General features: G+C 36.2%; 1 protein-coding gene across 3 annotated transcripts in view; it reads left to right on the plus strand.

The window, feature by feature from the left end:
• The window catches only part of LOC137632300 (sodium- and chloride-dependent glycine transporter 2-like), a 59,552-nt gene extending 47,939 nt beyond the window's left edge, over nucleotides 1–11,613 (plus strand). For all 3 annotated transcript variants that reach the window (XM_068364212.1, XM_068364214.1, XM_068364213.1), the window contains 11 exons: nucleotides 807–1,000; nucleotides 1,950–2,084; nucleotides 2,674–2,817; nucleotides 3,146–3,353; nucleotides 6,900–7,093; nucleotides 7,335–7,518; nucleotides 7,689–7,926; nucleotides 8,068–8,296; nucleotides 9,489–9,601; nucleotides 9,847–10,155; nucleotides 10,347–11,613. In XM_068364212.1, coding sequence (XP_068220313.1) covers nucleotides 829–1,000; nucleotides 1,950–2,084; nucleotides 2,674–2,817; nucleotides 3,146–3,353; nucleotides 6,900–7,093; nucleotides 7,335–7,518; nucleotides 7,689–7,926; nucleotides 8,068–8,296; nucleotides 9,489–9,601; nucleotides 9,847–10,155; nucleotides 10,347–10,403 — 1,983 coding nt within the window. In that variant the 5' untranslated portion in view covers nucleotides 807–828 and the 3' untranslated portion in view covers nucleotides 10,404–11,613. The remainder of the gene's footprint in view (nucleotides 1–806; nucleotides 1,001–1,949; nucleotides 2,085–2,673; nucleotides 2,818–3,145; nucleotides 3,354–6,899; nucleotides 7,094–7,334; nucleotides 7,519–7,688; nucleotides 7,927–8,067; nucleotides 8,297–9,488; nucleotides 9,602–9,846; nucleotides 10,156–10,346) is intronic.
• Nucleotides 11,614–12,685: the final 1,072 nt, after the last annotated feature.

Genomic DNA, 12,685 nt, shown 5'->3' on the forward strand with positions numbered 1-12,685 from the left:
CGACAATAACACTATTAAGAAGTAATCCCTCAAGATTGGGATAGGCTTATACTCTACTCATTTTTTTAATGAGGCACCTTTGCACTGACTCGCAGCGGTACCCTTTTTTCTCGGAAAACTTTCCTGCAATCTGATTGGTTAGAATTATCTCGTCCAACCAATCAGCGATCAGGATACTTTTCCGAGCTAAAAGGGCACCCCTGCGAGTCTGTGTAAATCTACCTCGTTAAAAAGAATTGACCATAGGAATGCAGTTAATTCTAACAGTCGTGCCTTCACCATCATAAGGCTCAATACTATACAGTATTGTTGAAGTTTTATTCCATGTACGACCAAATTGTGGAATGATCTTCCTAATTAAGCAGGTGAATCATTGAAACTTCAGAAGTTCAAGCTAGCAGCAAATGTTTTTATATTAAGCAGGCTGAAATAAGTTTCGCTTTATAGTTTATATATGCAAAGTCTATTTTAATGCTGTTACTGTTCTTAAAATATTTCATATCAATTATGCATTACTTCTCATGTAGTTTGATAATTTCCTTTCCTCACTGGGCTATTTTCTCTGTTGGAGTCCTTGGGCTTATAGCATCCTGCTTTTCCAACTAGGGTTAAATAATAATAATAATAATAATAATAATAATAATAATAATAATAATAATAATAATAATCTGCCTATCTATCTACCATTGCACTTCACCCTTTTTGGGAGGTAGCCAACATATAAAAAAGAAACAAAAGGAGATTTTATAATATTAATAATGGACAAACTTCCCCAAACATAACTAATCCCCAATCTTTTATTCCAGGTAGGACCAACCCACAGGGACGATGGGGAAAACAGAGAAGGACGTCGGGTCCCAGGAGAACCTGGATAACCCTGAGGAGGAGGAGAGAGGAACCTGGGGAAACCAGTGTGAGTTCTTCCTGTCCTGCCTCGGATACGCCGTAGGATTCGGCAACATCTGGAGGTTCCCTTACCTCGCCTACAAGAATGGAGGAGGTGAGGAGGGCGTGTGAAGACGTCCATGCTTTTTGGGGAAGGGGAAGGAAGGGGGAGAAGGGGTTAGAGAGAGAGAGAGAGAGAGAGAGAGAGAGAGAGAGAGAGAGAGAGAGAGAGAGAGAGAGAGAGAGAGAGAGAGAGAGATAAATTGCATTCTAATACTTAACTGTAAATTTAAGTAACTTATTTCGTGTGGAAACTGGGAGTATTGTCCTTATTAATATCAATTTAAGTGAGAGAGAGAGAGAGAGAGAGAGAGAGAGAGAGAGAGAGAGAGAGAGAGAGAGAGAGAGAGAGAGAGAGAGATTCTGAGTAAACTGACCGGAAGCAAGCATAAATCTCGAGATTATAACAAACATTAAACACATTTCCTTTTTTAATGGAAATAAGTATTTGTCTAAACCATAATCGATACTATGAACTAACCCCGACCCCCAATTGTGAGTACAATTGAATGCATGGCGGAGCCGTGAGAGTAAAAAGCTGTAGATGAAGTTATATTATCAATGGAAAAACTGTATTTAAATCCAAGGGGGTTTATGAAATGGGAACAAGCTACCTCACTATTGGTATATAATGACGAGCTGAATCCTCACAATAACAATGAAGGAAGGTGAAGTAAGATTGTGCGCTGCTTCTTTTTTGAATTTCAGTCGAAATCTAAAATTGCAGGGTTTCACGACACTTGAAACCATTCAACGCCCCCGGGCTCACCTATCCAAAAGAAGTGAAAAGAAAAATTAGGATTGCAACAGTGCAGTGTTGCAACCCTATTGTTACATACTGTAATTTGACAATTATATTTACCATTAGAAACCACAAATAGCCCATAAAGCTATGATTTTATACTTGAAGTATTTTTCCACGGGTTCTGTGCACATACATCTGCCAATAACGATAACAAACTCTTCAGTTCTGTAACTAATTTCATGATTTATGTCATCCTCAGCTGCCTTTCTCATTCCGTACTTCGTCATGCTGCTGTGCGCTGGTCTTCCACTCTTCTTCATGGAACTTGCTCTTGGACAATATGCCAGCTTAGGACCAAACATCTTATTCCCAAAAATTGCTCCTTTATTTTGTGGTAAGTTGAAGTATTCCCCTTGCCATTGGAAACTCACAAGTGACATTCAATTTTACGTTTTCTTTTGGTCAGTTAAATTTTCATCATGTGGTTCCGACTGTTTAAAGGAACCACAATAATAATAATAATAATAATAATAATAATAATAATAATAATAATATTAACAACAATTAATAATTTGGCAAAGAAGGAACTATACCAATCACGTAGCAGACATAAAACGTTCCTTACCACCTGGAAATCTTCTCCAGAGTTCCCTCTCCTTCCATGTTTATGCTTAAATCCAGGATTTGCCTGAGCTCCAGCTACCATAAATCTGGCTAAAAGTCGAGAAACTATCGCTTCCATTTCCCGGTAAGCGACAAAGCCCTGCGTTAATGCTGTGTAAGTTTCAGCGGCTTTGAATAATCGTTATCATCTTAAATTTTGGTGTAGTAAGACAATAGGTTGTAAAAACAAGAGAAACAAACATTTATAGGCTGTATTTAAAATTGCAAATCTTAAGTTTGTACGCGTCTGTACTTCGAGGTTACTGTATAAATGAAAAATAAGATACATTTCTTTCTAAGTATTCATAATAACCTTACAGGTCTCGGATGGGGCATGATTGTCGTGTCCGTATTAGTGGCTGTATATTACAATATAATCCTGGCATGGACGATCTTCTACACATTTGCCTCACTCACCAGCGAACTTCCCTGGGGACATTGCGACAATGATTTTAATACTCTTGGTAGGTGTTACAGAAACTTCTGGCCCCTTTGGTGAGCTGTGCCATTTTCCATGAACACCATAATTTTCCTTAGATCAAATCTGTAGCCAATAGCTAGTGTGAAGATAATAAATTAGTTTCATAAAGATTCTGTCATATTTAAAGAGCAAAACTATCTTTAATAGTTTTGCTTGATGAATACATTTCTTACTATACAGAGGAATTCATATTTAGCTCTGAATAATCTATAACTTTTCACCCTTTTTTTTGGGGGGGGGAGGTATTTTTTTCATGCAAATTGTCCTAATACCCAAAAAATGGTCACTGATATATTGGGACTTTCTCTCAGGTTGCTACACAGAGGATGCATCTGCAAACTGCCGGAACCAGTCGTTGTATTACTACAACAGAACTTGCATTTCTATTGATGAAATCTGCAATATTGGAAATCTCTCAGCTTTTAATGACAGTTCCTGCGTTGACCCTAGCAATTCAAGCATAATCACTGACGCCGAGTCGTCAGTCACCAGACTAACTGCCAGTGAAGATTATTTCAAGTGAGTGACAATTCTTTGTCGAAGTCTTCCACATAAAAATGTGAAAATTCTAGCAATTAAAACTACGTTTTACAAATGCCTTGCTCAGGGTGTAACACATTACCCTTGTGCTTCTTCCAAATAACACATTTCCCTGCGAGTTTACTCCAAGTAACACGTTTCCCCTGTGAACGTATTCCAAGTAACACGTTTCCCTTGTGAATGTATTCCAAGTAACACGTTTCCCTTGTGAATGTATTCCAAGTAACACGTTTCCCTTGTGAATGTATTCCAAGTAACACGTTTCCCTTGTGAATGTATTCCAAATAACACGATTCCCTTGTGAATGTATTCCAAATAACACGATTCCCTTGTGAATGTATTCCAAGTAACACGTTTTCCCTGTGAACGTATTCCAAGCAACACGTTTTCCCTGTGAGCTTATTCTAAGTAACACGTTTACACTGTGAACGTATTCCTAGTAACGCCTTTCCCCTGTGAGCTTATTCCAAATAACATGTTTCCCCTGAGATTATTCCAAGTAATACACTTCCCCTGCGAGCTTATTTTGAGTATCAGGTTTTCCTTGTGAGCTCATTCCATGTAACAATTTTCCCAGTGAGCTTATTCCAATTAACAAGTTTCCCCGTGAGCTTATTCCAAGTAATAAGTTTCCGCCTGTGAGCTTATTCCAAGTAATAAGTTTCCGCCTGTGAGCTTATTCCAAGTAATAAGTTTCCGCCTGTGAGCTTATTCCAAGTAATAAGTTTCCGCTGTGAGCTTATTCCAAGTAATAAGTTTCCGCCTGTGAGCTTATTCCAAGTAATAAGTTTCCGCCTGTGAGCTTATTCCAAGTAATAAGTTTCCGCCTGTGAGCTTATTCCAAGTAATAAGTTTCCGCCTGTGAGCTTATTCCAAGTAATAAGTTTCCGCTGTGAGCTTATTCCAAGTAGCAATTTCCTTGTGACATTATTCCAAGTAACAAGTTTCCCCTGTGAGCTTATTTCAAGTAACAAGTTTCCCCTGTGAGCTTATTTCAGGTAATAAGTTTCCCCTGTGAGCTTATTTCAAGTAACAAGTTTCCCCTGTGAGCTTATTCCAAGTAATAAGTTTCCCCTGTAAGCTTATTCCAAGTAATAAGTTTCCACTATGAGCTTATTCAAAGTAACAAGTTTCCCCTGTAAGCTTATTCCAAGTAATAGGTTTTCCTGTGAGCTTATTCCAAGCAACACGCTTCCCTTGTCAGCTTATTCCAAGTAACACATTTCCCATGTGAGCTTATTTCAAGTAAAAAAATTCCCCTGTGAGCTTATTCCAAGTAACTCATTTCCCATGTGAGCTTATTCCAAATAACACGTTTCCCCTGTGAGTTTATTCCAAGTAACACGTTTCCCCTGTGAGTTTATTCCAAGTAACACGTTTCCCCTGTGAGCTTATTCCAAGTAACACGTTTCCCCTGTGAGTTTATTCCAAGTAACACGTTTCCCCTGTGAGCTTATTCCAAGTAACACGTTTCCCCTGTGAGATTATTCCAAGTAACACGTTTCCCCTGTGAGCTTATTCCAAGTAACACGTTTCCCCTGTGAGATTATTCCAAGTAACACGTTTCCCCTGTGAGTTTATTCCAAGTAACACGTTTCCCCTGTGAGTTTATTCCAAGTAACACGTTTCCCCTGTGAGTTTATTCCAAGTAACACACTTCCCCTGTGAGTTTATTCCAAGTAACACATTTCCCCTGTGAGAACACATCACACCTATGAGCTTATTCCAAGTAATAAATTTCCCCTGTCAGCTTATTTCAAGCAACACGTTCCCCTTTTGAGCTTATTCCAAATAACACATTCCCCCTGTGAGCTTATTTCAAGTAACAAATTTTCCCTTTGAGCTTATTCCAAGTAACATACTTCCCCTGTAAGCTTATTCCAACTAATACATTCCCCGTGTGAGCTTGTTCCAAGTAACAAATTTTCCCTGTGAGTTTATTCCAAGAAACTTATTTTCCGTTTTAGCTTATTCCTTATAAAACATTTCCCCTTTTAGTTTATTTCTTATAACACATTTCCACTTTTAGCTTATTCCTAATAACATATTTCCCCTTTTAGCTTATTCCTTATAAAGCATTTCCTCTTTTAGCTTATTCCTTATAACACATTTCCCCTTTTAGCTTATTCCTCATAACACATTTCCCCTTTTAGCCTATTCCTCATTAACACATTTCTCCTTTTAGCTTATTCCTCATAACACATTTCCCCTTTAAGCCTATTCCTCATAACACATTTCCCCTTTTAGCTTATTCCTGATAACACATTTCCCCTTTTAGCTTATTCCTGATAACACATTTCCCCTTTTAGCTTATTCCTGATAACACATTTCCCCTTTTAGCTTATTCCTCATAACACATTTCCCCTTTTAGCTTATTCCTCATAACACATTTCCCCTTTTTGCTTATTCCTCATAACACATTTCCCCTTTTAGCTTATTCCTCATAACACATTTCCGCTTTTTGCTTAGTCCTCATAACACATTTCTCCTTTTAGCTTATTCCTAATAACACATTTCTCCTTTTAGCTTATTCCTTATAACACATTTCCCCTTTTAGCTTATTCCTTATAACACATTTTCCCTTTTAGCTTATTCCTTAAAATACATTTCCCCTTTTAGCTTATTCCTCATAACACATTTCCCCTTTTAGCTTATTCCTTATAACACATTTTCACCTTTAGCTTATTCCTTATAACACATTTTCACTTTTAGCTTATTCCTTATAACACATTTCCCCGTTTAGCTTATTCCTTATAACACATTTTCCGTTTTAGCTTATTCCTAATAACATATTTCCCCTTTTAGCATATTCCTAATAACGCCTTTTCCCTTTTAGCTTATTCCGAATAACACTTTTCTCCTGTGAGCTTCCTCCCTATCACTGATTAAATTCTATTTACAGGGTAGGTTTTTATTCACCTTCCATCATCCCTGTGTTGATTGCAATCAGCCTCAAATTTCATCTCCATCTATTACCTCTGATCTTGCTATTTAACTTGATTCTGAATCCTGCAACTTTAGTGAAATAAAATGCCTGAGAGACATCGTTTTCTCAAATTTAGCCTTTTTCGCTTCAGCAAATTTTCCAATTATTCTTAATGCAAATTCAATCAAACCACACTCTTCTAAGAGATTTCTGTGTTTTTAACCTGTCTCAGGAGGATTTTATTTCCAAGTCTGCCACTAATTATGGTTCAGTAGTATATTCAGCAGTGGCATGATTCAGCCTATCCTATTATCAAGGCTGCAATGTCCTCATTGTAACAATATTTTCGAATGATAATGAACACCACCGACTAATGAAGGTGTCCCATTCAGAATACAGTTCAGTTTACATGTCCATGTTATTCAGTGGGACTTTACATTTAATAATTCTCATCATCATCTACACCTATTGACACAAAGGGCCTCGGTTAGATTTCACCAGTCGTCTCTATCTCGAGCTTTTACTTCAATACTTCTCCTCATCATCTCCCACCATTCGATAATACTTTATTTGAACTTATGTTTATGTATCTAAAACAGGAACAGAATGTTGGGAGTCACAGGAACTTCCTGGGAAGATATGGGTTCCTTGCGATGGGAGCTCGTAGGCTGTCTAGCTCTGGCTTGGATCATTGTGGGGCTCTGTATGATAAAAGGAGTCAAGAGCTCTGGAAAAGTGGTTTACTTCACAGCTCTGTTCCCATACGTGGTGCTGGTCATTCTTTTTATCAGAGGTTGGTGATATTTACCGCAAAAAATGTCTAGATTGTTTGTCCAAAAACTAAATTTTCAATTCCCATAATTTGTTTGATATAAAAATGATTGAATGGTTCAAAAGATATCTTAATGGCATTGTTCCATACTGTTTTTTTTTTTATTATTATACTAAATCACCATGAATTCAAATTAATACTGTACACACTGTGGATGAGGTGTCTTCTTATTACTCATATATTCTTTTCTTACATCTTCCAGGAATAACTCTTGACGGTGCTTACAAAGGAATTGAATTCTACTTCTTGAAACCAAACATGACTCGCCTGACTGAAACCGAAGTTTGGAAAGATGCGGCTACTCAGATTTTCTACTCGTTGGGGTCTTCATTCGGAGGCCTCATAACTTTAGCATCTTATAACAAGTTCAAAAACAACTGCATGAGGTAACTACAGCATAATGCTATCTTAAAACTCCTTAGACAATATTACAAAAAGCAAAACTGATTATGGAACATAACTAGTTTCAGAATTAGACTAGACAGTCTGATTCCCTGGTGAAAATTGAATCCTTTATACAGCAAGGATCATAACTTCTCCCTTTCGTTTTATACAGAGATGCCCTCATCATTGCCTTTTCAAACTGCTCCACATCTGTCTTTGCTGGGTTCGTCATCTTCAGTATTTTAGGATTCCTGGCAACAGAACTGGGAGTTGAAGTTCCCGATGTAGTAGATTCTGGTTCCGGTCTGGCATTTGTTGTATATCCAGCAGCTGTGACCCGTATGCCTGTACCACCTGTCTGGTCCATCCTATTCTTCACTATGTTGATCACCCTAGGACTTGATTCTCAGGTATAAAAATTAATGATATGTTGAATCTTTAACCCTGACTCTCAAGACAATTTCTGGGAGGTGCGAAATTTTTTAATATTTTTTCAGTATTTACTCATAACATTTTGAGATTATTGACAAATTGTTTATATTTTCTTTCAGTTTACGATGGTAGAAACTCTGACAACTGCCTTATTTGATCAGTTTGAAAGTCTTCGCTCCAAAAAACCTTTGACAGTGATAGTTCTGTGCACTGGGCTGTTCCTTTGTGGGTTAACAATGTGCCTAGATGGAGGAATGTACATGTTCGAGCTATTCAATTGGTATTCAGCTGGACTCTCTGTTATCATCTTGGCCATCACTGAAATTGTTCTTATACAATACATTTTTGGTAAGTTAATAAATTCATTTACCGACAATAACCATTTCTATTAACATTTATGGAGGATGTACAGAGCATCATTTCTACCACTTGAAAGTACCCTTAACATTAACCCTCCAAGCGCAAACCCCTCACCAAATACAGATGCTCAAGCGCAGACAATTTTTGTGGACATTTTACTTCCCCTTTTTGCACAAAAACTATTTAATATAGGACTTAAACCTTTTTAAATTGTAACGCTGAATAAATTTCTTTTCATTGACTTATAATGTCACATATTTGGTACATTTTTCATATGCGTAAATAATAAAAGAGAAACAATTTTAATAACTGGGCATATAATACGTCCAAAGTTTACGAAGGGAGGGTGGTGGTAAAATATAGTATCAGGATGTAGATTACGTCCCATGGCACTCAGAGGGTTAATAGTCAGAGAAGCTATTTGATCAAGATTTGCCAAAGATAGTCACTTTAATAAGTTAAAATTGGGAAAGTTAATATCAAATGCTTTAGTAATTTGTTTAATGTAACAAAGATATAGTCCAATAAAGATAGGATTTGATCAATAAATTTCTGTAGGCAAGAGATTGATCTATCCCAGGCAGATAAAGCATAGTAGTGTATGAAAGGCTAAATCTAATGGTATAATCCTTCATTAACTCCTGACATCCACAAAATAACCTTAACCTTTAAACATAACATTATGAACTCATTTGCATCCAAAAATACATACTGTATACACTTCTATTTCAACATACTGTATTTTGAAATACATTGTATGCATCCATTTGTTGATTTAAAAAAAAATGCATATACCCAGTAACATATGCATTGCCAATCTTAATACTCAAGTTGAATTCTTCTCATGAAAAATCATTTTTTTTTTTTTAAACATTTTGGTTCCCGTGCACAATACACTGAAGACCTTTATAACACACACCCAGATGAGTTTTGCTACATGGGCGTGTCTACTGTATACTCAAACCGAAAGATCATGTAAAAAAATCCTACATGTTTAAAAATTGGAATACACCAAGTCCCAATATTTTAATATTATTTGCAATTCTACAAGCCTTTACATTGTCTAGTTTTTCACTAATCTTAAAACATTGGCATGATCCCCGAGACAATAAGCACATAATGTTTTTTTTTTTTTGAGAAATGTGGCGATTCATTTAAAATTGTTACTTTCTTCTTCTAGGTTTCAAGAAATTCATGAGGTTTATCACAGACGACATGGGGATTTGGGTTCCTTTACCACTTTACGGATATTGGATGATCACTTGGGTGGTAGTTACCCCAGTATCTCTCCTAGTAAGTATAGCTTGAAATTAAGATCTCTTAAACGCGGCCATGTAATGGAGTCCTGTGTTTACTAGGAATGCTAAATTTGCAAAAGAACTATTCCTACTGCTCTAAATGAATATAATGCTAATAATTTATCTAATAACATTCAAAAGTAAAACACGCAGTGCATGGGCCATTTATTACTTTAATAAGGGCTCATCCTTTTTCAACACCAAATATAAATTAATTAACAAGGTTCTTTATCATTTCAGGTAATCTTAGGTTTATCCATCCAAGACACCCAGCCTGCTTACTGGGGTAGCTATGTATTCCCAAATTCCATCCAAGCTCTCGGTTGGTTTTTGTTTGCAGCAGCTGTCATCTTCATTCCTATGGGTGCGATATATGCTCTCGTAAAGGGTGATTACAAAGGCAAAGATCTCTTTAGAGCTCTACCTGACTTCTGCCCCCATCACGTTAGGAAGCTGCGTGAAGTCAAGGGGTCTGGCAATGCTGGCCAGCCTGTAGGGGTCTTCAGGTACACGTATGACAACGAAGGATTCAAGGAGGGTGCTGCGAAGGTGAGTGTAATTCAAAAGGCTGAGAGTCACTAAATACTCACGGATTTCAGAAGTCAAAATGTCAAAAGATTGCAAATATTTCATTGAAAACTTGAACTTATTTGTCTCCGGTCTAAATAAACCAAATGGTAGGCATTATCTCTACATGAAAACAAAAGGGTTTTTCAATGTTAATAGTCCATTTTTTACAGGTATATCCGGAGCTTCCAGATTCAGAAAACCCACCTCCATACTCCAACCACCTTTAAAGTGTAAAACAAAGCGCCTAGGAAACTCTTAAAACTCATTAGGTTCTTTTCTCTGAAGGACCGTGGGATAAGGCAGGTTATACTGCTGGAGTTTTTGTTGTAAGGAAATGCTACGAAAGTAAGCTTCTTTCGGAACAAAGAAGCATGCCCTTGCATTTCTCCTACAATAGGATCAAGATTACCCCAATTTTCACGTGTAAACTAATTTAAAAGACACAATTTTATCTAAGATTTGTAGAATGAGATTTCTTCAAATCTTCTGCTTTTAATTTTGATGCTTAATGCCTTGAAAAAGTTATTAAGCAGAAGGTAAAGAAAACTTTATCTGTATTTAGACCCCATGTTATGAATTCATATAGTATACTTTTGTATATATTGTATAATAACTTGAAACATCTAATGTGTGATTGAAACTCAATTTTGGTTGTTCATAAAATAAATAGTATTATTTGTATATTTAAGCAAGTATGTATAGTATGAAATTTCTGAATGGTTCACATTATTCAGGTCATAAGATCACGACGACACGTCAAATTTGGAAGCTGCATTGAATGTAAACCTATCTATATTCTTGTTCCTTGAACTGTCACATTCCTAAAATTTCTAGATATGTGGGAGACTATTTCAATCATATTCAAGATGTAGAATTTCTTTCACTTTCTTCCAAGTATCAAATCGAAAATGTATAGCTCTATACCTCTAAGAAAGCATGATCAGGGCACAGAGTGTGACCTTTAACTGGTTCTTTTTAATGGAACATTTCTCTTAACATCAAGAGAAACCTTCAGTCTTCCTGTTCAAGTAAGTTCCGGGCCACCTATGTGTGTAGGTCACTCATTTCATTCAGCAATGCCTATACAATGAAATGGCAGTCGTCATTCATGAGTTCAGGGATATATTCTTCCTTATGGTAAGAAAACATTCCATTAAATGGCAATCCCAAAGCTCGATGACTAAGAGAGGACTTCAATCCAATCAAACTGGCCATTTGTATAAATAAAACATTTTACTTTGGATATCACTTAATATACAGTAATGTACGCATAGTACAAATGAAACACGTCTTATCTGCCAATAGTAATTAAGATTTCAAAACTTCCAAAAAAGATACTAATATAGATAATGTTTGCATACAAATTCCAAATGTGTAATGCAGTACAGTAATCACTTTTGGACTGAAGATACTATAAAGTATATATATATGTATACATATATATATATATATATATATATATATATATATATATATATATATATATATATATATATATATATATATATATACACATGATTTGAGCCTGAGAGGACTGAAGTACATGTAATGGGAACTTAATATAAAATAAGAGACTGTAGTTAACATTCCGTGGACGTGGGCTGTAACTGTATATGTGATATGAGTATCATAAGTAGAGTGAACTGGAAAGTATGAAGTAATGATTAAAAGTTGCTGTACTGAGTAAATATTACTTGCACAGCCATTTTGAGCCTTACAAGACGTGTCACAACAAAAGACTGCAATCCCTATGTACCCTTGTCCGGTGGGTGGTCTTTTTGTCCGACGTCACTTCGTCCGACGACACTTCGTCTACGTCTTTTGGTCCAATGTCTTTTCGTCCGATGGTCTTTTGGTCCAACGACATTTGGTCCAATTTCTAAAAAAAAGCAAATGTTTGAAGAGATTGTTATTACCGTTTGCTTCACTTCTCTGTTAAATATTTATACCTTATTGGCTTTTGTGATATAATAATATGCTCATTTTCTAATTACTCCATTAGTTATGCTTAACATTCTCTCTCTCCTTATCTCTCTTTAGTATGGTACTATATATATATAGTGTGCTGCAAGTTTAGTACTTTAGTCTCTGAATCTGCCCATCCCGAAATGGCAAGTTCATACAACCAACGAAGAAGAAAAGAAAAGTAAAACGTTCAGCGGGTGGAGCACATTTGAACATTTGGAAATCTATCGAAACCTTGAAGGAAGAAGAAGGATTTATTTAAGGTAATATAACTCAAATACTTCGAGGAGATCCGTCAAATTCTTGTTCACAATATCAAATAATCACCGAATGTCTCAAAAGATTAGTAACTGGATATGAGTCAACGAGGAAAACAGATTTTTGGAGAATGCGGCATATGCTCCAATTTCACTCCTATACTTTAGAGTTTGGCAGTTAATTACTATATTATTATAAACAATAAAGGAGAAAGTCATTATAAGGTTTAATTTTCTATTTAGGAAGTCATGAATTGGCTAGGGTTTTTCTTTTTTCTTTTATGGCT

Source organism: Palaemon carinicauda, chromosome 41 (assembly GCF_036898095.1).
Source record: "Palaemon carinicauda isolate YSFRI2023 chromosome 41, ASM3689809v2, whole genome shotgun sequence".
Taxonomy (NCBI): Eukaryota; Metazoa; Arthropoda; class Malacostraca; order Decapoda; family Palaemonidae; genus Palaemon; species Palaemon carinicauda.